Source organism: Melospiza georgiana, chromosome 2, assembly GCF_028018845.1.
Source record: "Melospiza georgiana isolate bMelGeo1 chromosome 2, bMelGeo1.pri, whole genome shotgun sequence".
NCBI classification, from domain to species: domain Eukaryota; kingdom Metazoa; phylum Chordata; class Aves; order Passeriformes; family Passerellidae; genus Melospiza; species Melospiza georgiana.
Window position 1 is genome coordinate 45,123,509 of NC_080431.1, and position 23,215 is coordinate 45,146,723.

Genomic DNA, 23,215 nt, shown 5'->3' on the forward strand with positions numbered 1-23,215 from the left:
CGCGGGCCAATGCGGTGCGGCGGGAGGGGTGGCCTCGCTCCGCTCCCACCCTCCCTCTGGGCTTATTGAGAGTTATATCAAGAATTTCAGTTCAGAGAGAGAGAGGGAGAAGGAGAGAGCGTATGCGAGGGAGAGAGGCTGGGAGGGAGGAGGGAGGGAAGGAGGGAGGGAGGAGGGAAAGCGCCGCCGCTTCCTCCCGTCACTAAAGCAATAACCTATTAGGATTTCTTTTTTTTGATTTTTTTTTTGATTTTTTTTTTTTTTTTTTTGGGCAACTGTCACCCCAGAGCTAAAGAGGGAGAAGCACCGTCAGACCAACTCTTGCCATTTCCAGTCAGAAGTTGCAGACTTCATGTAGCTGCCTCTGCTCTGCCGAGAGAGGGACGGGAATGGTGTGCAGTGCAGAGTGGAAAATACCCCCGCTCTTAGAAGTGCACCGGATTTTTCTCTTGCTGTTTGTTTGGGTTGTTGCGTGCCCGTTAGGCACCCAAAGGATCACCGCTTCACAGGAATGAAACGTGGAGAGGATGACTAACGACAGAACTGTGAATTTGTACCCTGGAGTTGATAATTTGCCACCCCGAAGCAACACATATCTCGAGGAGGAAGCGTTTGGCTGCTGCTGATTTCTCCAAAACTGGTGGTTTACCAGATGCATTGTGCTGTATCTGCTGGAACAGATCATTGCTTAGCTGCAGCAGATCGTCAAAGGTAGACAACTAACGTAAGTGCAAAGTTACCCTTAAGCTGGGATGCATTTCCTTTAAAGAAAAAAAAAAAAAAAAAAAAAAAAAAAAAGCCAGCACGCAGTATATTTATCTAGGGAAAGAATCAGTGTTTGGGATTCTGTTGGTGTTGGTGGGAAAGGCTCACCTACTCGCTGTCTCTGCATCCCTACCTGCATTACTGTGCTGGAAGTAATCACAGGCATCAGTTACCGTGCAGCTTAATGCAGATAAGATTAGTGCTCGGGGCTGCCTAGTTCCGTCAAACTGTAGGTGCTGGCAGCCTTGCATCCCTATAATGTGCGGTTAGCAGTGCATGCAAACAGAAGTCTGTCAGTCGCTTTCCTTTTTTTTTTTTTTTCCCTTCCACCTGCATTATTAGTCTGCAGTATTTATATGTGGCAGCTGCTAATATCATCCTGAAGGGAGACCAGTGTCAGTGGGGAAAGGCTGCACCTTTTTTCCTCCTCATGTCATCAGAAAATGTATATTTCCCCCATCTGTAAACATGCTTCCTGCTTCTAAGTTACATTTGGAATTTCCAGCCTCCTGATTTAGACTAAACTAAAAATAAAGTTTTAGGTTATTAAACAGGAGAAGTATCCAACATCTGGAGAAGAAACATTGAGCTGAGAGTGTAAGAAACTGTAAGTCCTGTTATTGTCTCATCAGTTAACAGGGATGTGAAGTAGCCAGTGACGACTGCTGCAGCAGCAGCATGTCCGGGTGGTTATTTCCCAGTACGATAGCTATAGAGGGGCACGCAAGGCACAGCGAACAGAGAAGAATCTGGTTAGCAAGAGCTAAAAAATACACATGGAAGCAAACAGCAAATTACATTTGGCAGCTGGCATAGCAGTTCGAATCTAGAAGTAGTCCGGGAAGGTTTTTCACTTGTACCAATGACTGGGTGGAGGAGGGTAGAGGGGGAATGCACTTTAGGGATTACACGGTGTACCAAGAAATTATTCAGAAAGTACGTGTGGAAACAGTAGCTGCCCTTAATCCTGCAAGTAGTTATTTTCATTCGTGCTCTGAGCAAATGCAGCCAATGGGATATTGGTGCATTTGTCCGGAGGGCTTGCTTGTAAAAGGGAGCAGTAGGAAAATGTACTGCTGGAAGCATGCATTGCAAAAACTATTAGTAGTTGGAGATTGTGGATTTATCATGCCTAAAAAAAACAATAATGCTGTTCTGTGTGGTTGTGTTGACAGTGATGTCTCCAAATAAGAAATGAGATGTAATGCATCCTGCAGTCCATGCATGCCTCCTCTTGCAAATCGCGCATCATTCCTCTCTGGAAACCTTTAAGTCCTAAAATCCGTGGAAAGAGAATAAAAACATTATCATGGACCTGAGGGATTTTTACCTGTTGGCCGCTTTGATTGCCTGTTTAAGGCTGGATTCTGCTATAGCTCAAGAACTTATTTACACTATTAGAGAGGAGCTGCCTGAAAACGTGCCCATAGGGAACATACCAAAGGACCTGAACATTTCTCATATCAATGCTGCCACAGGGACCAGTGCCAGCCTTGTCTACAGACTGGTGTCTAAAGCAGGGGATGCACCTCTGGTCAAAGTGTCCAGTAACACGGGGGAAATCTTTACAACATCTAACAGAATAGACAGAGAAAAACTATGTGCTGGAGCTTCCTATGCAGAAGAAAACGAGTGTTTCTTTGAACTTGAAGTGGTGATTCTCCCCAATGACTTTTTTAGGCTGATCAAAATAAAAATCATTGTAAAGGATACTAATGACAATGCACCTATGTTTCCATCCCCTGTCATCAATATCTCCATCCCAGAAAACACTCTGATCAACAGTCGCTTTCCAATCCCATCAGCAACAGATCCTGACACAGGTTTCAATGGTGTGCAGCACTATGAGTTGTTAAATGGGCAGAGTGTCTTTGGACTGGATATTGTAGAAACTCCAGAAGGGGAGAAATGGCCTCAGCTGATTGTGCAGCAGAACTTGGACAGAGAGCAAAAGGACACCTACGTGATGAAAATCAAAGTGGAGGATGGAGGTACCCCCCAGAAATCCAGCACAGCTATCCTGCAAGTCACAGTAAGTGATGTCAATGATAACAGGCCAGTCTTTAAAGAGAGTCAAGTAGAGGTCCATATACCAGAGAATGCCCCTGTAGGCACCTCTGTAATTCAGCTTCATGCTACAGATGCTGATATAGGAAGCAATGCAGAAATCAGATACATTTTTGGTGCCCAAGTCGCCCCTGCAACCAAAAGATTTTTTGCTTTAAACAACACCACAGGGCTGATTACAGTTCAGAGGTCCTTAGATCGAGAAGAGACTGCTATTCACAAAGTGACAGTGCTGGCTAGTGATGGTAGCTCTACACCAGCCCGGGCAACTGTCACCATCAATGTCACTGATGTAAATGATAACCCTCCTAACATAGACCTCAGGTACATAATAAGTCCCATCAATGGCACAGTGTACTTATCTGAGAAAGATCCCATCAATACAAAGATTGCCCTAATTACGGTTTCAGATAAGGACACTGATGTGAATGGCAAAGTGATCTGTTTCATTGAGCGAGAGGTCCCCTTCCACTTGAAAGCAGTTTACGACAACCAGTATTTGTTAGAGACCTCTTCCTTGTTGGACTATGAGGGCACCAAAGAATTCAGCTTTAAAATTGTGGCTTCTGATTCTGGCAAGCCCAGCTTGAACCAGACTGCCCTGGTAAGAGTTAAGCTGGAGGATGAAAATGACAACCCTCCGATTTTCAGCCAGCCTGTAATTGAGCTGTCAGTTTCTGAAAACAACCGGCGTGGTCTATACTTAACAACTATTAGTGCTACAGATGAAGACAGTGGGAAAAATGCAGACATTGTTTATCAGCTTGGTCCTAATGCCTCCTTTTTCGATCTGGATCGAAAGACAGGAGTTTTGACAGCCTCCAGAGTTTTTGACAGAGAAGAGCAGGAACGTTTCATTTTCACTGTTACAGCCCGAGATAACGGCACCCCTCCTTTGCAGAGTCAGGCGGCTGTAATTGTTACTGTGTTGGATGAAAATGACAACAGTCCCAAATTTACTCATAATCATTTCCAGTTTTTCGTATCAGAGAACTTACCAAAGTATAGCACGGTGGGGGTGATCACAGTGACTGATGCAGATGCTGGGGAAAATAAAGCAGTGACCCTTTCCATCCTGAATGACAATGAAAACTTTGTGCTGGATCCGTACTCTGGAGTTATAAAGTCCAACGTTTCTTTTGATCGAGAACAGCAGAGCTCTTACACCTTTGATGTTAAGGCAGTGGATGGAGGGCAACCTCCTCGCTCTTCTACAGCAAAAGTAACAATAAACGTGATGGATGTTAATGATAACAGTCCTGTTGTCATCTACCCACCTTCCAATACTTCTTTTAAGCTGGTGCCACTCTCAGCAATTCCAGGATCGGTGGTAGCCGAAGTCTTTGCTGTGGATATAGACACTGGCATGAACGCTGAGCTGAAGTACACCATTGTAAGCGGCAATAACAAGGGTTTGTTTCGGATTGATCCAGTGACAGGTAATATAACTCTGGAAGAGAAACCAACTCCTAATGACGTGGGCCTGCATCGCTTAGTTGTCAACATAAGTGATTTGGGTTATCCCAAATCCCTGCATACTCTTGTGCTTGTATTTTTATATGTAAATGATACTGCTGGAAATGCCTCTTACATTTATGACTTGATACGCAGGACTATGGAAACCCCTTTGGATCGGAACATAGGGGACAGTAGCCAACCCTACCAAAATGAGGACTATCTCACAATCATGATCGCTGTCGTGGCGGGTGCCATGGTTGTCATAGTGGTGATATTTGTCACGGTTCTTGTTCGCTGTCGACATGCATCCAGATTCAAAGCTGCCCAGAGAAGCAAGCAAGGTGCTGAGTGGATGTCTCCCAATCAGGAAAACAAGCAAAACAAGAAAAAGAAAAGGAAGAAAAGGAAATCTCCAAAGAGCTCTCTTTTGAACTTTGTGACCATTGAGGAGTCCAAACCTGATGATGCAGTTCATGAACCTATCAACGGGACAATAAGCCTTCCAGCAGAGCTGGAGGAGCAAAGTATAGGAAGATTTGATTGGGGCACAGCACCACCATCAACCTTTAAGCCTAACAGTCCTGATCTTGCCAAGCATTACAAGTCTGCCTCTCCGCAGTCTGCTTTTCATCTCAAACCTGACACTCCAGTTTCAGTGAAAAAGCACCATGTGATTCAGGAACTCCCGTTGGACAACACCTTTGTTGGTGGTTGTGACACCCTTTCCAAACGCTCTTCCACTAGTTCAGATCACTTCAGTGCCTCAGAGTGCAGTTCCCAAGGAGGCTTCAAGACAAAGGGCCCCTTACACACCAGACAGGTAAACGAGCACTTTTACTGGTCTATAAGTACTGCATACAAGTGCCCGATCAACCAGTATTAAAAGTGCCACTGTGTTGTGGGGTTTGTTTTTTTTTTTTTTGTTTCATGCTAATTTAATTTAGTTAACATTATGGGGGGAACAAAAAAAACCTAAACCAAACACCAAAAACAAGAACAAACAAACTAAAACCTTGACCTTTTTATCTTTTACCTGGGGCTTAAACATGTGTTTGCAAAATGCCTCTGATACTTTGGGTTTTGAAGAATTTTGGTTGTTAGAGGACTATGCACGTGCACATACATGTGCATGAGCAAAACTGAAAAAAAAGACTTTTTTTTTTCTCCCCAGTATTTAACTGTCCAATTGTAAAACTTACTGAAGAACTGTTTCCGTATGTGCTAAATTTCAGTCAGAAATTTGACTGTTTCAAGGTTGAAGGGATATGTACATTGTTTCAAATTTCAAAGTGAGTTGGCTTCAATTTCTTTTGCTGTTCGAGCTGATTTGGAACCTTGCTAAATTAGTGTTACTAAAAGGGTTAATTTTTTTTTCCCTAACAAAGACAGCCAAATTTCCAAGCTACTCATCAGTGAAGCACGTGGTTTATTGGTAGGATATAACTAAGCCATATGTAAGTCTTCCTCTTGTTTGAGTTCAACATGATTTTGTTGTAATAGATGAAAGTTGGTATCGCATAGACAGTTTGCTGCATATTTAAAAAAAAAATTGCCAAAGCATACTTTTGAAAGGAATGCGTTCTCTGAATACATCTGAATTATGCAGGAAAAAAAGAAAAAAAAGTCAGCCCATTGTAAATATTCTCTCATCTTAGTAATGCATAAGTGATCTGACATATCTCATTTTAAACTGTGGAACACGCCATATGAAGAGGGATTAGGAAGCTGAGAGACTCATATTTCAGCCAAATCCAGCATTAGGTGTGCTTTGTGCTTTTTGATTTGGGTTTTTTTTGGTTTGTTTTTTTTTTTTTTTTTGTTTTGCTCCTACTTAGGTCTAATAACTCCTCGCTAATAAAGATTTAAACGCGGTGCTGTCTTAATTCATTTTACGGGAGCTCCTCTTGCGGGCGCCGCGGGAGCGCGCGCGCGCGCGGCCCGTAGGTGGCGCCAAGGCACCGCGCGGCGCGCGCTGGCCCCGCGCCAGCCCTGCGGAGGCTGAGGGGGCCGGGAGCGCGCGGGGCCGGGAGCGCGCGGGGGCCGGGAGCGCGCGGGGCCGGGAGCGCGCGGGGGCCGGGAGCGCGCCTGGGCCCGCCGGCTCCCTCCGTGTCCGTGCTCCTCGCAGCCCCCCCCGAGTGGCCGTGGTTTGTCCGAGTTAGTCAGGGGTGCGGGTCCTAGGGAGCCCAGCCGGGCTCATTTAGGCTCGTCCTTGCAGAGGGATTTTGACGGCAGCCAAGTTTAGGGCAAAGTCATCCTGTGGTTGTTGCGTTGGCCTTAGCTGTGGTGAACGTTCCCAGAAGCGTGTCTTGACTCTGCGTGTCTGTGAGGTGTCACACCGACAAGGTGCTAAGAATCAAACGAGCACTTTGGAGGCAGCTCTGCTGAAGTAACTGCTCTGACACAGCTCCTTCTTTATCAGACACTGAAAACACCACAGGAGAATCTCGCGAACCCCTCACCTCTCTGAGGGACTTTTAAGAAGGGTCTACTCCCTAAGCCTTCTCACAGCATTGTACACACATTGTCAGCGTAAGTTAAAAAAAGCTATCAAAAAACCCCCCAAAAATTATAGAAGAGCTCTGCAAAATATGTGCTTACTTGTCTGAAGTTTTCTCCTCAGCTTTAGTTGCAAAATGTTATCCCTCTAAACCACACATTCCTTTTCTGTTCTGAGATTATTTTAATTTCGGCATCAATTTCCAAATTCTATCAGAAAACTCAGACTTAACTCCCCATAGTATCTAGAGGCAGTTGGGACACCCAGAATTTTTTATCTGACAGAATGTGTAAGCTCTGCATGGCAAAATTGAACATGAGGAGAATAAAACTCCCACAGCCATACAGAAACAACTAGCAGTATTTCCAGAGTTACCTGTGTTAATTACATTAAATATCCTGGTCTCCATTTAATAATATCTGTAATTATAACTATATATGGACTTGATTCAAATTTCACTGAGGTCTTAGTGTTTCCTTTTTGAAGTCAGTAGATACTCATGATTTGGATTGCTTCCTGAAAAAGCTGTATTATTATATGTAAATGAAAATACAACTCTTTCTTAGGTAGACAGTTACCTAATCTGAGCTTGTAGATTTTTATTCTGTGGGGAATGATATAGTGTCTTTTTGTTTTTTTTCTCCCAATGATGAGTGTTACAGGATGTAATCTTTTCAGACTTCCTTTTCAATTTTGGCAGGAGTAGTATAACCATCAATGGTAGTAATCATCAACAATCTTCCTATTCTTCTGTCTGTAATTCCTAAAATTAGGATGCATCTTAGCTAATATTCATTTGCACAGCAGTGAAATACATCTTCATAAGTCTTTAAAAAAATAGTGATAGAGTATGGCCTTTAAACAAAGTATTCAGATTTAAAGATCTTACTGAACAGTAGTGTGTGCTAATGCCACAGCATCTGAAAACAATTTTTACAAATTCCTTTAGGAAGAGATACTTAGTTCTGTGGCATTTTACTGTTTTCTTCAGGTTTAACATAACTAATTTCTCTGCATCTAATGTTGAGTTAGGTTACTTATGTATATTCAGTAACTTGGTGGGTTTTGTAAAATGCATGGGAATTGTTGTGGATGATGTTAAGATAAGGAAAGATGAAATATAGGATAAATATATGTCTAAGAAATACTAGCATCCTCCACCTTTACTTACAATTTCTTTTAGTTCAAGGTAAACACACACACACAGTGTGTCTTGCAGATACATTTATATTAGCAAAGAGCTGAGACATAAGTCAGCACTTGGACTTCATTCAAGCAAAATTCCGATGCTTTTGTTGGGCACATGGCCCTAGAAATCTCTTAGAACTGGGTCTTAAATCAAAAAGCATTTAGAATTTAAAATATATTGTTCAATAAAAAATTCTTAGGTTTTTTTGGGGGGGGTTGTGGGGTTTTGGGGGTTTTTTTTTTGGTGGGCAATTTCTGTGCAATCATCAATTAATTTAGTGGAAATTCTGTGGTTAAGTTTTTACATGTGACTTTGAATTGTACAGACTGATGTTTCACAAGTACCCAGTATGAAAACCAAAGCCTCCTTCAAGTGCCTATCTTGCAGTAAACCTGGTGGATGCTCTGAAAAGAGCATTTTTGAATACTTGAACTTGGGATTGTTCTAAATGCTAATTCACGTAATTAGGAGTATGGAAAGGATGTTGCACACCACCAGCTTATATAGCTAAGCTTCCAAAATCAGTGTTATGACTCATAAAGAATACTGAAATCTATGCAGGCTTCTCAATCAGTGTTCTTTTCAGTATTTGATTGAACTTTAAAATGCGCTTCAAATTAGTAAGTCATTACACCAAACAGCTACATAGAAATACAGCAGAAGACGACAAGTTGTATTCTTCTATGTGAAAGACCTCGTTTGAAAAGCAAATAAACAGACAAAAACTCCTACTCAATGTCATTAGATTAACAATAGATTAAATAATAAAAGAAATTAAGGCAAATTTACTGTGGTTATCCCAATTCTAAATTATAACAACTTCATTTAATCAGATTTAAAGCACAGCAGTGACAAATAACACAGGTTTAAAAATATGTATCAGTATAGGTTATGGGCAAAACCCTCAGTCTTCATTCCTAATCCAAATGCATTTAGGCATGTGCTTAACTTTCATTTAATGTGTAAAACTGAAGCAGATCCTTAAAGTCCAAGTGACTTGAGATGTTGTCTTCAAGAAAAAGTCGTAAGCACACTATAAGCACTTTTCTGAATCAAAGTGATAATTTAGAAATTTTGGAAATGTGCACACTTCTAGAAGATTCAGGAAAGTTGAATATATGTTAACACTGTCCTTGTATTTCTGTGCTCTAGTGGCAGAAATTAGGGATTTGGGGCTCGAATGACACATTAACTACATTCCATACTAAAGTATATTTTTAATCTTATACTTGATAACATAAGCTCTGTAGAGATTGCTTTATTCCTTTTTTAGCCAATGGACTTCTTGCCTGATCAAGGAACAAGTAGCCAGGCTCTTGCTGATCAATGCACATCACTTAAGCTTTATGTGGCAAATCTAATTGATGTTATCTTACTTTGGAGTGTTTAAATTTGTAAGTTTGGAGTTTATGTAAAAGAAAAGAAAAGCTGAAAACATTAATGACTCTTAATTTGATACGCTGAGAGTGGCAATTTCAAGGTGCATAAGTTGATGGAAATCTGCATTGGAACAGCAGTGCAGAGCTTACGTCACCTGCAAATATTAAAATTCTGTAACCATAGCATTCCACAATTCTGCGTACTGTATTATTTTTAGTGGCCTTGTTTCATCACTTAGTATAAATAAAAAAACACATACATTCTTTTGTATGCTTAGTTTGGTTTATGTGTCAGCATGGATATTAGTCTTGAGTGAGGACTAGTCATCTGGAAAAGTGTCTGCATGTAAAATTCAATTGTTTTCAAGTTCTGTATATTTGTATATGCGTACTAAAATATTAGAAATGGTGATCATGTACAGTGTATTTTTTCTATTGTTGAATAACTGAAAAATAGGTTAACAGATTTCGCTGAACTGTCTAAAGAAATCCATCTTTGAGCTGAGACCAAGCATGGAAAATTTCAGCTGAAAAGAAGAATTTTTCAGAAAGTTATGAGCATGTGAAAACTGGGAGCTATAATGGATATCTGAACATAACCCTAAGCTATAACACTATACATTTTCAATAGTGACGGTAGACGTGCTCAACCAGAGTAGGGAACATTTTGTGTATACAGATCAGGCAGTAAAAGCTTAGTAATTTTCATTTCTCTTTAAATGTTTCCTGTGCATGAGATTTTTATCAGAATCACTGGAGTCTCATCTGTCCCGAATATCCAAAGCCAAAGTTTCACATATGCTAAGAAATTTGTGCCACACACGTGAGTGAGAACTGCATCTTGAGAGTTTTATGCTATTGCAATTTTGTGATAATTTTCTTTTGTATATAGGAACAAGGGAGAATCTTTTTAGTTTCCATTTCAGATTTTCAGTTCCAAAGAATCTTTTCTTCTAGCACAGCAAAACCATATCAGCCACACTTTATTGACAGCAATTTTATTGTAGCTAGAGGCTTACAGTAAGCTGTTTATTGCTGTTCCCTAACGCAGTTGACAGCAATTGGGGAATTAATTTTCTTGCCCCTGATGTGCTTTCTTGGGTATAAACAACAGATGTTAAAGATATGAAAACTGTGACCCATTTACATTCAGCGGCTCTTTACGGGAACAGTCTACCTGTCTGAAGTGCAGGTTTCAAGTCCTGAGTAATTTTGCTCCATCAGTTCTAGGATTCTAACTTTTTCAGTATTGTTTATCTTATACAAATACTGTCAAGGGCCAGGTACGTAATGCCTATGGGTAGATCCTCATCTAGGCAATTTCTGTTCAAGAATAGCTGGATTCAAGTTTCATTTAGTTCAGGAGATGCTGTATCTTCTTACTCTACCATTTAATTGCATTGAACATATAGGGTTTAACTGACAGAATAGACATAAAGTGTTCTGAAAGACCTAACAGAAATTAAAGGTGCTACCTGATATTCTGGTATAATTTCTTTCACAGAACATCATGGTGGTCTGTAAAATCTATACTCATAAGTTTCCAAGTGTGGCCATGTTGCATACATTCTGTAATGTCCATGTCTTCACTGAAGAAAAAGAACATACATAGAATCATGTATCATTTTTTCCTTTTTTATTTCTTTGGCACAATGTATGTAAAATTATTTATCCCCGTACACTTATGTGGGCACTTAATCAGTTCATTTCTGGTTTACATGAGATAACATTCCTTTGAGTGGAAAGATTTACCGGACTGTACATATGAAATGAATGAATGCTATCATATTTTACTGAAATATGGGGGGAGGAGAACATCTTTTGTTCATTTCTGTCTTTTAGAAAGACATTTGCTATGTAAAGGGCTTTAGCATCTTACCAAACTGAGATTTTAAGTGCTAGTCTAGACACAAAATGCATGTTCACTGTTCCCTTACAATTAAAACACCATACAAAAAAATTCCTCCTAAAGGAGTTGCAATAATTTTCTTGCAATGTGTTATTTTCTAGTGAGCTATAAACTCTCTCTTGAAGCAGAAATAGCTATTTCTGGCAGAAGACAACTTAAATTGATATTGCTACTTTTTCACAGGTTGTGAAATTACAAAAATTTGAAATAAGAAAATAAATTGTTTTGAACAGCAGTATTGTTGTAGCCATACAAACCTGTGTATATATTATTCCTGGGACCACTGTGTTTCAGGAAAACATAAAGGCTGCTACAATTTTGGTACAAATTTCTTGTTAATTTTTCTAAAAATATCTGGACATTCAAATTTTGGAATGATTTGGCCTTTATTGCCAATATAACTTTTGGGTTTTGCATATACTTTGAGTTATATGTGATAATACAGAGAAAGGCAGTTAAAAATTAGATTTGTGATCATACTGAGATGTTTAAATTGTACCAATCTCAAAAGTTACCCCTCAGCTTCTTTTTCTTTTGCAGCAAGTGAAGTGGTGGGGGGGTGGAGATTTGTTTTAAAGTCTTGACATGGGTTGTCCTGCGTGTTCTGTTGCGTAGAGAGAAAACTTGTAATTATTCATTTCATTGTAAATATTCATGTTCAGAGGCTTTTGGTGTGTAGAATGTGTAATTTCCTATGACTTGATGTTGTAGTTTTGCCATTTCTTTTGTAAAAGTCACTCTATACTTTTTGTGCACAAATGTTAATATTATTACTTGAAAGTTGGTTCAGAAAATGCACACTTCCTGTTACAAGAGGATTATAGAGCCTTTTTCTAGAGTAACAGTTCATCATTTCAAGTTGAATCCAAGCTGGGATAAATCTGCTGGTTTCTTCCATCTGCAACTCTTTCTAATGTAAACTTCTTTATAAAAACAATAGGATAATATTGAGATAATATTTCCAAAATCTAAAAAATATGTAAAATTAATCAGAAGTGAAGTGAATTAGAAATCCTTTTATTTTGAGCTGAATGTGATAAAATGGGAAAGATCGGCAGTTTTTTTCTTTCTTCCTTCGCTTCTTGCCCCAGGTTTGCAGAAAGGTGGTTTTAAAATAACCATCTCTTCCCAGTCCAGAAAATGAAATCGGATATTCTCACTGGCTGATAGCTGAAAGAGAATCACTACTGATATTGATTTATAAAATACTTTGTGGCCTGAAACTGATATTCACTCATTCGCTCTCATTCCTCCCAGTGAAATTGCCAGATGCATCATTTGTAGTTCTGAAGGATGTTCTTATCACCTCCTAGGCTTTCATGTGTTACTAGCAAGAAAAATCTCTTATTGGTTTTCTTTATCATTAAAAAGTGTTAAATATCTGCCTATACAATATTTTTCATCAAATGAACTAATTTAGCTTATGCCTTGTAAGGTCATAGAGCCTCTAAAACACTGAAAAAGTCAAGAGGAAACCATGCTTCAATTATGAATGGTATTTTGCTATTCTTCCAAATTCTATGCTATTCTTTTGCTCTTCTTCTTTGCTATTCTGTTGATTTTTAGCCTGCAGTAGTATCTCTTAAATGGCTACGCCTGCTAGATGTAAATATCTGTCTCCTTCATAACACATAAAGTTATGGAAACAATTGTCTTTCTGATGTAAAGGTTCTGTAGGATGCATATGTTTCTACATATGACCTGTGTAACTGCTCTGCTGAACTTGATGGTGAAATGCTTTGACCACTGAGGTCTATCTTCTTTTACCAAAAATTTTTTGGAAGAGAGTTTTCACAAAAGCTTGATTTTACATGTAGGGATTCAGGAGCTTCAGAGAAAGGTGAAGACTAATGAATTTTAAGATAACACCTCCTTCCTGTGTTGACAGGCTGCACAGCCTGAAAGGGAATTATATTTAGCTCCTGGTTTTAGTAGCTTTCCATTCAGTGAGCTAGGTTTTCAGAATATTGTTTTATTCCAGTCCCTCTTCTTAGAGCATGTGATGAATATTATCATGATTGCTTCAGGTGCCCAGCTTCTGGTGGTGGATCTAACCTTATTTCTGTAAGTGATGTTAACAGAAAGTACAATTGGTACAGTTTTCACCAGTACACATAGCTGGTAGTGCCTCAGTATGGGATTCATCTTGTTTGATTTCTAATTCTGTGACAAATCTAGTCTACTTCAGTGAGTTTGTGATTTACCCCATCCTGAAGAAAATAGAGTGCTTTAAGCTGAGTGAAAAAGCTGAGCAACACAGCTCGGTGAGTTGCATCCCACGTCCAGTGAAAAGTATAATTTGGTGTGATCTGTATTCTTCACTTTCCTTTTCTCACCAAGGTCAAGAGAAGGGTTTTAAGGCTGTGTATTTCTTAGAGTGAAGGTATTATTTGAATAGTGCATGTGGGCACAAAAATGTATGTGCACAGTTGCCCTTGAGAAGTCTTCTTTAGATTACAACTCAAATTCAAAGGTTTCCAAATTTGCAGAAAGAGTTTCACTATTTTTTATTAAATCATTATGTGGCCATCATCAATCTGTTTTGGTAAGACAGTGCAATGAAACATCAATTAAAATAATAATTTTGGTGCTGATCTGAGTATTTCTGTCTTTCCTCAGAAATGCATGTTCCTTGCTACCTGATTCTGTGAACTTTAGTACAGACCATTCACATTATAGTGTAAAAATGTTTCTTTTACCTCTCTGGTAAAAGGTGTGTTGTTGCGGTGAGATATAACCTGCCATACCCTCAGTATGTGTCTATAGCAGCAGGAATTTTCAGTCAGTTGTCAGATTGTCTCACTTTCACCATTGCAAAAATACAGGCCAAAATGTCAGTGACATGCTAGGTTACCACTAAGAGAATTTGAAATTGCCTTGAGTTTGTGACAACAGTACTCTGAAACATGGATGGTGTTGAAGTCTGCAGCATCCAGAGCAGCAGGAGGTAGGCTGTGTACCAGTTGCAAAGCCTGTATTTTTAACTACTGACAGATAAATAAGAAGCAAACAAAACCAGCAAAACCCCCAACCAAACAAAAACAACCAACCAAACAAATAACATCCCTCCCCCCCAAATTAAATCTGCATCTGCTAAGACGGCAAACGTTGCCTGTTGAAATTTAATCTCTCTACTGTACAGGAGATGGACTTTGCTATTTGAGATTTCATCAGTTTCATTGCAGAAAGCTGTTACATCTGTCAAACATTTCAGTTTGAACTGAACGCCTGATTTTTTGCCTTTGTATGCTACAAGAGCACCAGCTTGTCAATCAACAGAAGTACAAAATTAGACAAGATAGGTGATCTGCTGCTGTGACTGGCATTTTATTTTTATTTTACAACATCTTTTTTCTTTTCTAAACTTAAAAATGGCAGTATTTTTCTTTAGTGGGGTAACAGATGAGAAAAATTGATATAATGGAGGGAGGTCACTCCAATTCTGTTAGTCTTGGCTTCTAATGCCCATTCTATTGAAAGCACTGGTACAGTCCAGGTGGACAATGGAGCTGTAAGTGACTATCTGTATGAATTTTATGAATGTCCATTGTGTGTGAATGAGATGAAAATATGAATGAGACTTAAATAGGTTTGATTTTGTTATTCTTCGTTCTCGCTGTGGTTTTAATGCATTGCAGCAAACCTCATGCAGCCCAAGGTAGGGGCATAACCAGTAGGGCAGGACCACTTTTGGGGGGGCTGTGTAGGCTTTCAAGCTGCCGCTGGGCAAACAAAACCTTCAGCAAGTAATTTGAATCTTGTAAAATTCGTGGGATTTTTGATCTGCTTCACTGAATACAAATCAGAACTTTTGTTTCTTAATGTGATTTTCCGAATTCCAGATTAAGAAATGGACAAAAGCATAGATGCCTTTTGAGAGGTTTGAGAAACTGATGCACTTCTATGATGTGTCTATTGATCGCATCCTCACTGAACATCCCTGGATTTCAGTATCACTCAGCTTTGCTGAATCTAGGCTTTGGGCCTCTTCTGTGCTTTAGCAGTTGATTAAGAAATATTCTAATCCGTCACAGAATACCAAGAAACTAATGGCTTGTGAAGTATTTTAGTCTTCAGGCTTCCACTATAAATGATATGAAAAATAGTTATCATTTGGCTGATGCTTAAATACATCTCTTTCTTTTATGAGATACTCTCTCTGTCCTTTCATGTTTCTCTTTTTTTTCTCTTCTTTTATTCTCTGAGAATGCTTATTTTTGTAAAACATATTTATGCACATATTAGAAATTTGAGTTTCACCCTCAAATACATAGTATCACAGTGCAGAAGTGGCACGTTTTATGCACAATCTGTTCTAGTACACCCAACTTGTAACCACGCACTGCTTGTGTCCACACAAAGACTTTTAACAAACCATGGTCTTTAAGATTCAAGGATTTGAAACATTTGGAAGCATATCTGTATAGCAGCATATTATGGCAAGCCATTCCATATGTGTTGTAGTTAAAAAAAGTAGACAAAATAATTATTTCATATATGTTTTTATTTGCTCACTTTTTTTTCTTTTCTTTTTATAAGACCATTCATATTTTTATATATGGCATAATGCATTCACAATTTGTAATAAGCATGCTATCTCACAGACTTATGATAGAAAATTGATTCTGAAAGAAAATAAGAACAAAAAAATGTTAATCACAAAGCAGAAGAGCGGAGATTGCAACTCAGTAACTGAATAGTGCTTCTTGAGTTCAGCAATTTGAAAGGGAGATTGGGAGGAGAGATTAAAATATTCATATATCTTTACATTTCAAAATGGTTTAAAGATGACTGAACTGTTGGAAAACTTATTCTTTAGTAAGAAAGCTGGCAGTGCTGCTGTGATATACAGATTGTCAGTGATCCTTGAGTCTACTTCTTCAAAGCAGTGTGCTGAGCACTTTTCAGTAGAGGAGTTCTATTCAGTGCCTGCTGAAGCTTTATAGATGGTGCAGATCACCTCCAGACAAAGTACTTCTCGTTGTCAACTATGATATTTATGTGTCAAAAGTATGTCACAGAAGTAATTCCCAATTTTAGAACTTTCATTCTTTGGATCAGTGGTGATCACATTAAAAAACGCTCTGCATTCACTGTCTCACACTTGGTATTGTTTAACATTTTCATGTCCTAGTGCTAAATAGCAGCCTTAGTTGTATTCAGTATTGTGGAAATTCATTTCAGTAAGCCTCTAGCTACTGAAAAGTGTTATATCTTACATCCTACTGTCCTCAGTAAAGATAGTTGGGGGTCAGGATAGCCGTCTGCACTGTGTGCTCCTGCTTGCTACTGCTCATGACATTTGGCATCTGATAGGGATGCTGTGATAGCACCTTCAATTAAAAGCCATAGGCAACAAACATAACAAAGAGAATCCTTAAGACTGCTTAACATTATGCCATTGCTTTGACTTGAATAAAACCAGCATGAGAATAAATTGCCTGTGTTAGCTTAATTGTGATCTTCACCTAAGCGCTACCCATGAGACCTTAGACCCAGCAGAAAACGCTAGTAGGAGTATCAGGGGCTTTTTCTGGGATTGCTTAAATTTATCATACTTCTTTTAGAAAACACTGACACAATTTTATTCCAGCTTTAAAGCCTTAAGCTTTTGCTGCCTGTTTTGGGTTTTCATTACTTTTATATCTATACAGTTACACAGATAATGAAAAACAAAAAAAAAAGCCTGCATATCTCTGCATGTAACACTGCTCTGCAACTATATAGCACCTCATTAGTTTTTTCAGTATCAGAGATAAGTTGGCATTCTGTCATGAAATCTGAACTGCCACCACATCTCACTGAAGCTTATAAGCCATGCCATAGTAACTTTCAAAAAGCGCATTAACTCTTGCAACAGAAGATTCAGTCTTGTAAACAAAGAAATCATATGTCTCTATCTATCTGTGAAGCAAATTTGTTTGACATTTTCTTCTCTAAATTTTGCTGCTCTTAGAAATCTTTTGAAATAGAAAGGGAGAAATCTTAGTTTTGTCTCTTTTTGCACAATTCAATTGACTGAGGTAGACCTAACCTCATTTACATTTGGACTGTGCTGTACACTCATTACTCTGAATGTGATGTGCCTTTTCTCATTTTTTTAAGATTCTATCTTCACTGAAGGAAAAAGTGTTTTATATCACAATTGCTGTTGTGAGATATCTGCCTAAATGTAAAATCCTTGTGGAGACAAGAAAGAGGTATTTTGTACCTTACTGTAGCTGGTCAAGGTCAGCCTGGAACAATTCACTCAGGGTTGATCTCTACTGGCTCTGTACAGATGAATCTACAATACCTTATCATTACCAGAATTTTCTACTGCCTTACCTACTTCAGTGTGAAATCATGCTGCTCTGTCTTGCAGTAAGGTGCCTTTAAGGATATGATTTACGTGTGTACTTACTCTAGGTTGTTTAACACTTCTCAACTGATGCCAAGTGAGTCTGTCCTACTGTCTAGAAAAACCATACAATTTGGTCCTGTGGTTGAATTAAAGTCCTTGGGCTTTCGCATATAATACTGATTATATTAGCAGAGGTACCCCTAAATGTTCCTGCCAGGCTTGCATCACCATCTGGTGTAATTCCAATGCATTTTCATACATCTTCAATGTCGGTGTTACTGCTCTGCAAACTGTGCTGGATTGCCAATGATTGCAGCTGCGTACAATGGCTATAACTCAGTCACCCCCTAAGGCAGAGTAATATGAGTCACCAAAATCAAACATTAATTCAGCACAGGCCATTAGTTTGTGCTGGAAATGGTATAGATGTGCCTGTATTCTATTTTTACTAAAGTAAAACACAGTATTTTATAGGAAGCATGATCAGAATAGAACATTCCATCCATGGTCTACTCCATGTTGGCAATAAATGTTCCTAGTAGACTAGGAACAAATGTCAGTTCCTTTACAAGTGAGGTAAGCAGTCCTGGGCATGAGTTGCCTTCTTTGAGTTTTTTTGTTCTGTAGCTTGAGTCTGCCTTCTAAGAATGCTCTTTTCAGTGTATGTCTTCCACCTTTTGAAAGTTTCTCCTGAAACTGTCCATAGGTTTGGGATTTATATTTCTTAAAATGTTCCTTTGTGTTGTCTCATCTCTTTATTTTTGAGCTGATTTCAATGACTTTTTGTGATATTTTCTACTTCTGAACTTTCTAGGTAATTTGCTCACCTCATATACAGGCGTTCCTGTACAGGTGTTCCACCTATCCTCTCATTTTCAATATACTTTTATTAGCAGTATTTCCCCCCATCAACCTACCTACAAGACCACATATTTGATACAGTCAGTAGTTACTCAGTGTGAGACATTTTCCATTCACATGTGATACCTGCTGGCTGCTGCTTCCAATTATGCCATATGCTGGAAAGCTGAGCTGTTGAAGTATTGGAGTGAATGTTATAATCAAACTAGTTAAGAAGTAGCAGTGTGTCTCATAAAGGGTCCTGGACAATGTCTGATTTCTGCCATAAGCAAAATACTGACAAGTCCTTCTTTGTTTTGCTGCTTTTTCAGGTGGCAGAGAGCTAGACATTCATTATATTGTAAAATCATAACCTTCGAGATCTTGCTGAATCTGCCCTACAGCTATTTATCACATGATTGCAGGGAATGAAAATAACATTCTTCCTTCTACTAGGAATATGTTGCTAACCTTGGGGCAAGATAGTGCATAATTTTATGTGTGCCTAGTCTTGCTGTTATATATAGACTGTTTTGAGATGAATCAGTGTTATCATTTCCCAGAATTTAGCACTAGTGCTTTAGCAGAGCCAAGGAGATTTCATATACTTAGGCTCTTGGCTACAATAGTGACCCGGGATCTCAAGTCTGAGTCACATTTATATTAATGCCATTTTATAGTCATGGACAAAGGCCAAAAAGATGCTAATATCATTTGCTCCCAAGTTATTTTATTTTTTTTCCTTAGGTTAGGGCTGCATGTAACTCTACTTACTCTAAGTAAAGGCTATCTGAACCCAATTCTTATTTCATATTCATTAATTTTGTAGTTGTGAAATCACAACTGTTTCCCTGATGGTTTTGCTTGTAATCAAGAATTGAATCTGTCTCCTGATGTTTGTGTGATAACCCCTCTTTCTTCCTCCCACAAACAGGCTGAAGGAGATGCAAAGATCTCTAACACTTTTTTCTGTCCTGTGGCACTCATCCTTCTCTTGCAGCTTCTTGAGTAATAGCTGGGTTTAAACAAGGAGCAGTAATTCACTTTAAATAGCAAGAATTATGGAAGCTGAAGCTCAGTCCCTTCTCACAATTACCACTTTAACCTCTGAGCTGCCAAGCTGCTGCTTTTATACGCATAGCTCTACTATAGCTGTGTAACAAATACACAGCTCTGACTTCTTGAGTTGCTCTGTTTGCAGGGTGATATGCCAGGAGTAGTTTTAAGCACATTGAAATAATCTGATACTACATAGACACTGTCTATCATGGCCCACTTTTGAGCTACTTATGCATATAGACAACATTTTTTAGTATTGTCTAAAGATAAACATTTCTGGGAAAAACTTTCCAAGCTATAAAACTAAGCTTCAGGTTTTGGTGTGTGTGATACTTTAACATGTTTAGATCAACAGGACAGCATGAAATTAGCAGAAAAAAAAAGACTGAGGCATATTCAACTGAAAATGGTTGAATATGCAAAACAGACTACATCCACTGTTTTAAGAAAATAAATACTTCTGAGTGGTGTTATGATAGGCTGTGCCCTTAACAGGAACTTGTACAGTTATAAAATATATGTTATTTTCTAATCACAGGGGATGAAATAATCACATTTCTAATCCACGGGTCTGTGACACTTTTTAACACAATGGTAAAATGCCTTGTACTTAATCCAAACCCACTAGAGCTTCAGATTATTCTGTTCCAACTTGCTGTGTGAATTTTCTTCAGGGGATTCCTAGTTGATTAAAGCGTGATAAAAATTGACATCAGGAAGGGTGAAGTTTGTTTTTATTCTCTTCTGTATTGAGTTAGCTGTCTTAAAATTTAGGTATAAAAGCAGCAGTCCACTTTTTCAGACTCAGCCAAGGCAAACATAATGATTTTAAATTCTACAGAACATACTTGGGCAAAGTGCCCATTTATTTTATTGAGAATTTTGTCTGATTAAGAACTGTTTCTCCCTTATCTCTGAGTTTCTTGGACAAACTGTGTTGACTCTGATCCAGCAATGTAGAGCAAGCTTCTTAATCTGGCTCATTAAATAAAAGCTCAGCTGGGAGAGGAATGCTGTATTTTGTCTTTGCATTTCAATTGAGTCGAAACTTCTTCTTTTAAGCTCAGGCTGTGAGAATCTTCTTCAAGCAATATAACATCATACACAAACTCAGGTGATAGATGCTTGGAATGAATACAAGTGCATGATGGGACACATCTTTCCTGTTAATGAAAACAAAAATAAATAAGTGCAGCATTCAGACTTCTGTATTCAGTTCTGTCAAGCAATACTGTTTTGACTTCAGCACTCCTGCTGTTTGGAGTTGTGGACCTTTCTTTTTACACAGACAGGGTATTATCCTAATCTGCATGCTGGGAAAAAGTCCAGTTCAGAGTAGCTGAAATTCTAAAAGAAGTTTCACTTTTGACCGCATCCCAGTTTTGAATCAAGGTTGCTAATGTAGGAAGGCTTGCTACTGCTAGAGTTGTGGAGAAGGTCTTGAACCTCTTTCTCAAAACCTTTTTCCTCACATTTTGATTTCTTTTCTCTGTGAAAATTGCTCATGTTTTTGCCAATGTAATAATGCTGCTAAGTTGCACTTTTTATTTCTCAAACAAATGATTATTTTTTTCCACTTGTACTAAGACTTCAAGCTCTGCCAAAAATCTGAATAAAAATCAACAATTATTCTGTAATTTTTAAGCAATTACCATTAAATACATACACTGTGGTTTAAAACACTGTAAATACATAAAACTTCAGCAAGAAAAATCTAGCACAAATCATAAACAAGTAACTGATGCAAGTACTAACATACTTATTTTTCATTTTAAAACACATGAAGTATGAAACATAAATACATTGTCAGTAAACCCATGAGTGATCTAGTTAGCATTTTATCACATGCTGACTGAGGAGAGGCTGCCTATTCACTGAAGGCTTGTAAGCTAATTTATCTCGCAGGAGTACCAACAATACTCAGTTTAATATACAGAAGTACTTGCTAAGAAGCTTACCAAAACAATATGGTGGGTTTAGACTAAAATCATACCAGAAGGTCCATCCTTCAGTTGTCTGAATCATAAGAAGAAACAGATTGTTTCAAACGGAAGATGAGAAATAACGTAATCTAACCAATCTGCACTTTGGCAGAGTCACGATAAGATGGCTGAGGATTTTTTGCTTATTCTGAGCTAATGTATTTATTTGACAGAATACTTAAGAACTGAACATTTTAATTAAGAATATTTTTTCCCAGAAAGCAAAACTCTAGGTTCAGACAGGTCTTTATTGGCAGGTAGTTACACAATGCTCCTCAGGGTGAACCAGCAGAGTGAACCAGTTGAAGGCATTAGCCCACACTTGGGAACTGCAATATTTAAGGCATTACTGGAAAAAAAGTAGGTATTTGTTTCCTTCATAGTTTTTATTGCTTCTCCAAAGCCTTTGGTTCATGATTCTTCTTGAACTTTGAAGTCCATGAAGTTTTTTCTTCTGCAGCTCAGGAACTGTCACCTTTCAAGTTTTGTGCCCCCCTGCTTTTTTTGCAGATGTTACAGGCTTAGCTTTTCTGCTTCTTTAGGGCACTTTGGCTTTTCCTCCTACTTTCTTCCTACCTAACCGAATGTAGCAAAAGTATTCTTACTCCTCTCTCTTACCCTGACTGCAGGCCTACTTTTTTTTTCACCTTTGCATTATTTCCCAGGAGAATGAACAAATACTCCTGTGGAGTAGCCATTATCTGTTAGGAAGTGAATCATACATCTGTTGCATGTTAACTGGCTTGTGCTGTTTTATCAACAGTCAGTATTAAATATGTAGACCTAATTAGCATATTTGGGTTTGGAATTTTAAAATAGAAAAATTTCCTGTTCCCTAAACCAATGCATTTAACTGAATGACAGCTCTTTTGAACAGAACAGGCAAAAATAGTTACATGAGATATGTTGTTGCATAGCTCCTGAAAAAAAATGTAAAAACCTATTTATAGCGGTACTATAGTAGTGGTGGTACATAGAAGTATATATATATGTATAATTGTTTATATAATTTTAAGTGTTTTAGAATACAGAAATATCAGTATTACTCTTAAAGTAAAGGGTAAACTGAGAAATCTTATAGTTGATTCTTATTTTCAAAGCAAATGGCAGAACATGGATTAAAAACTATGTACTTCCTATGCATAAGCATTTATATAGAAGAATAAAATTGAATTAGATGTAAAGTGTTGATGTCTTCATGGAGGAAAACATAGCAGTTTTAGAAATCTGGGATGCCAGTACCACATCAGCAGCTATTTGCATAGTATTGTCAGGGACAACTGTTCTGTAGACAATCCAGTGAATCAGAGCTGTTTGATTAATCAAATCAAGTCTCTGTTGTAGCAATGCAGAGAGGTTATGTCTGCTGGCAATCTGATTTGAAATCAAATGCTTATGTATTAATGAACACAAATCAATTGGTTTTAAGCCCCCTTTCAAGCAAAATCTTAGGTCTTTAGAAATGTAGCTAAGTAGGGAATGATTAGCCTGGTCTGACAGCACAAGTGACAATTTATCTCCTCAAAATACACTCTTCACAATTAAAGAAAATGCAAGCAATTAAAAGGAGCCAAAACAAAGCAAAGAACAAAATTTGCAAGTCATGTTTGCTATTTTATTAAGATATGGTAATGTAAGCAATCTGTAATCATAGTTATATTGCATTCTAATTGAACAATAAACTTGACAGAACTATTTCATATCAGCTGAGGATCTGTCCTACAACC

General features: G+C 38.3%; 1 protein-coding gene across 7 annotated transcripts in view; it reads left to right on the plus strand.

Moving 5' to 3' along the window:
- The first annotated feature begins 212 nt into the window (after nt 1–212).
- The window catches only part of PCDH9 (protocadherin 9), a 671,931-nt gene continuing 648,928 nt past the window's right edge, over nt 213–23,215 (plus strand). For 5 of the 7 annotated variants that reach the window (XM_058045082.1, XM_058045080.1, XM_058045083.1 and 2 more), the window contains exons 1-2: nt 214–724; nt 1,941–5,110. In XM_058045082.1, coding sequence (XP_057901065.1) covers nt 2,075–5,110 — 3,036 coding nt within the window. In that variant the 5' untranslated portion in view covers nt 214–724; nt 1,941–2,074. Of the gene's footprint in view, nt 725–1,940; nt 5,111–23,215 lie in introns of all 7 variants that reach the window. The other 2 variants (XM_058045079.1, XM_058045084.1) reach the window with 1 other exon arrangement.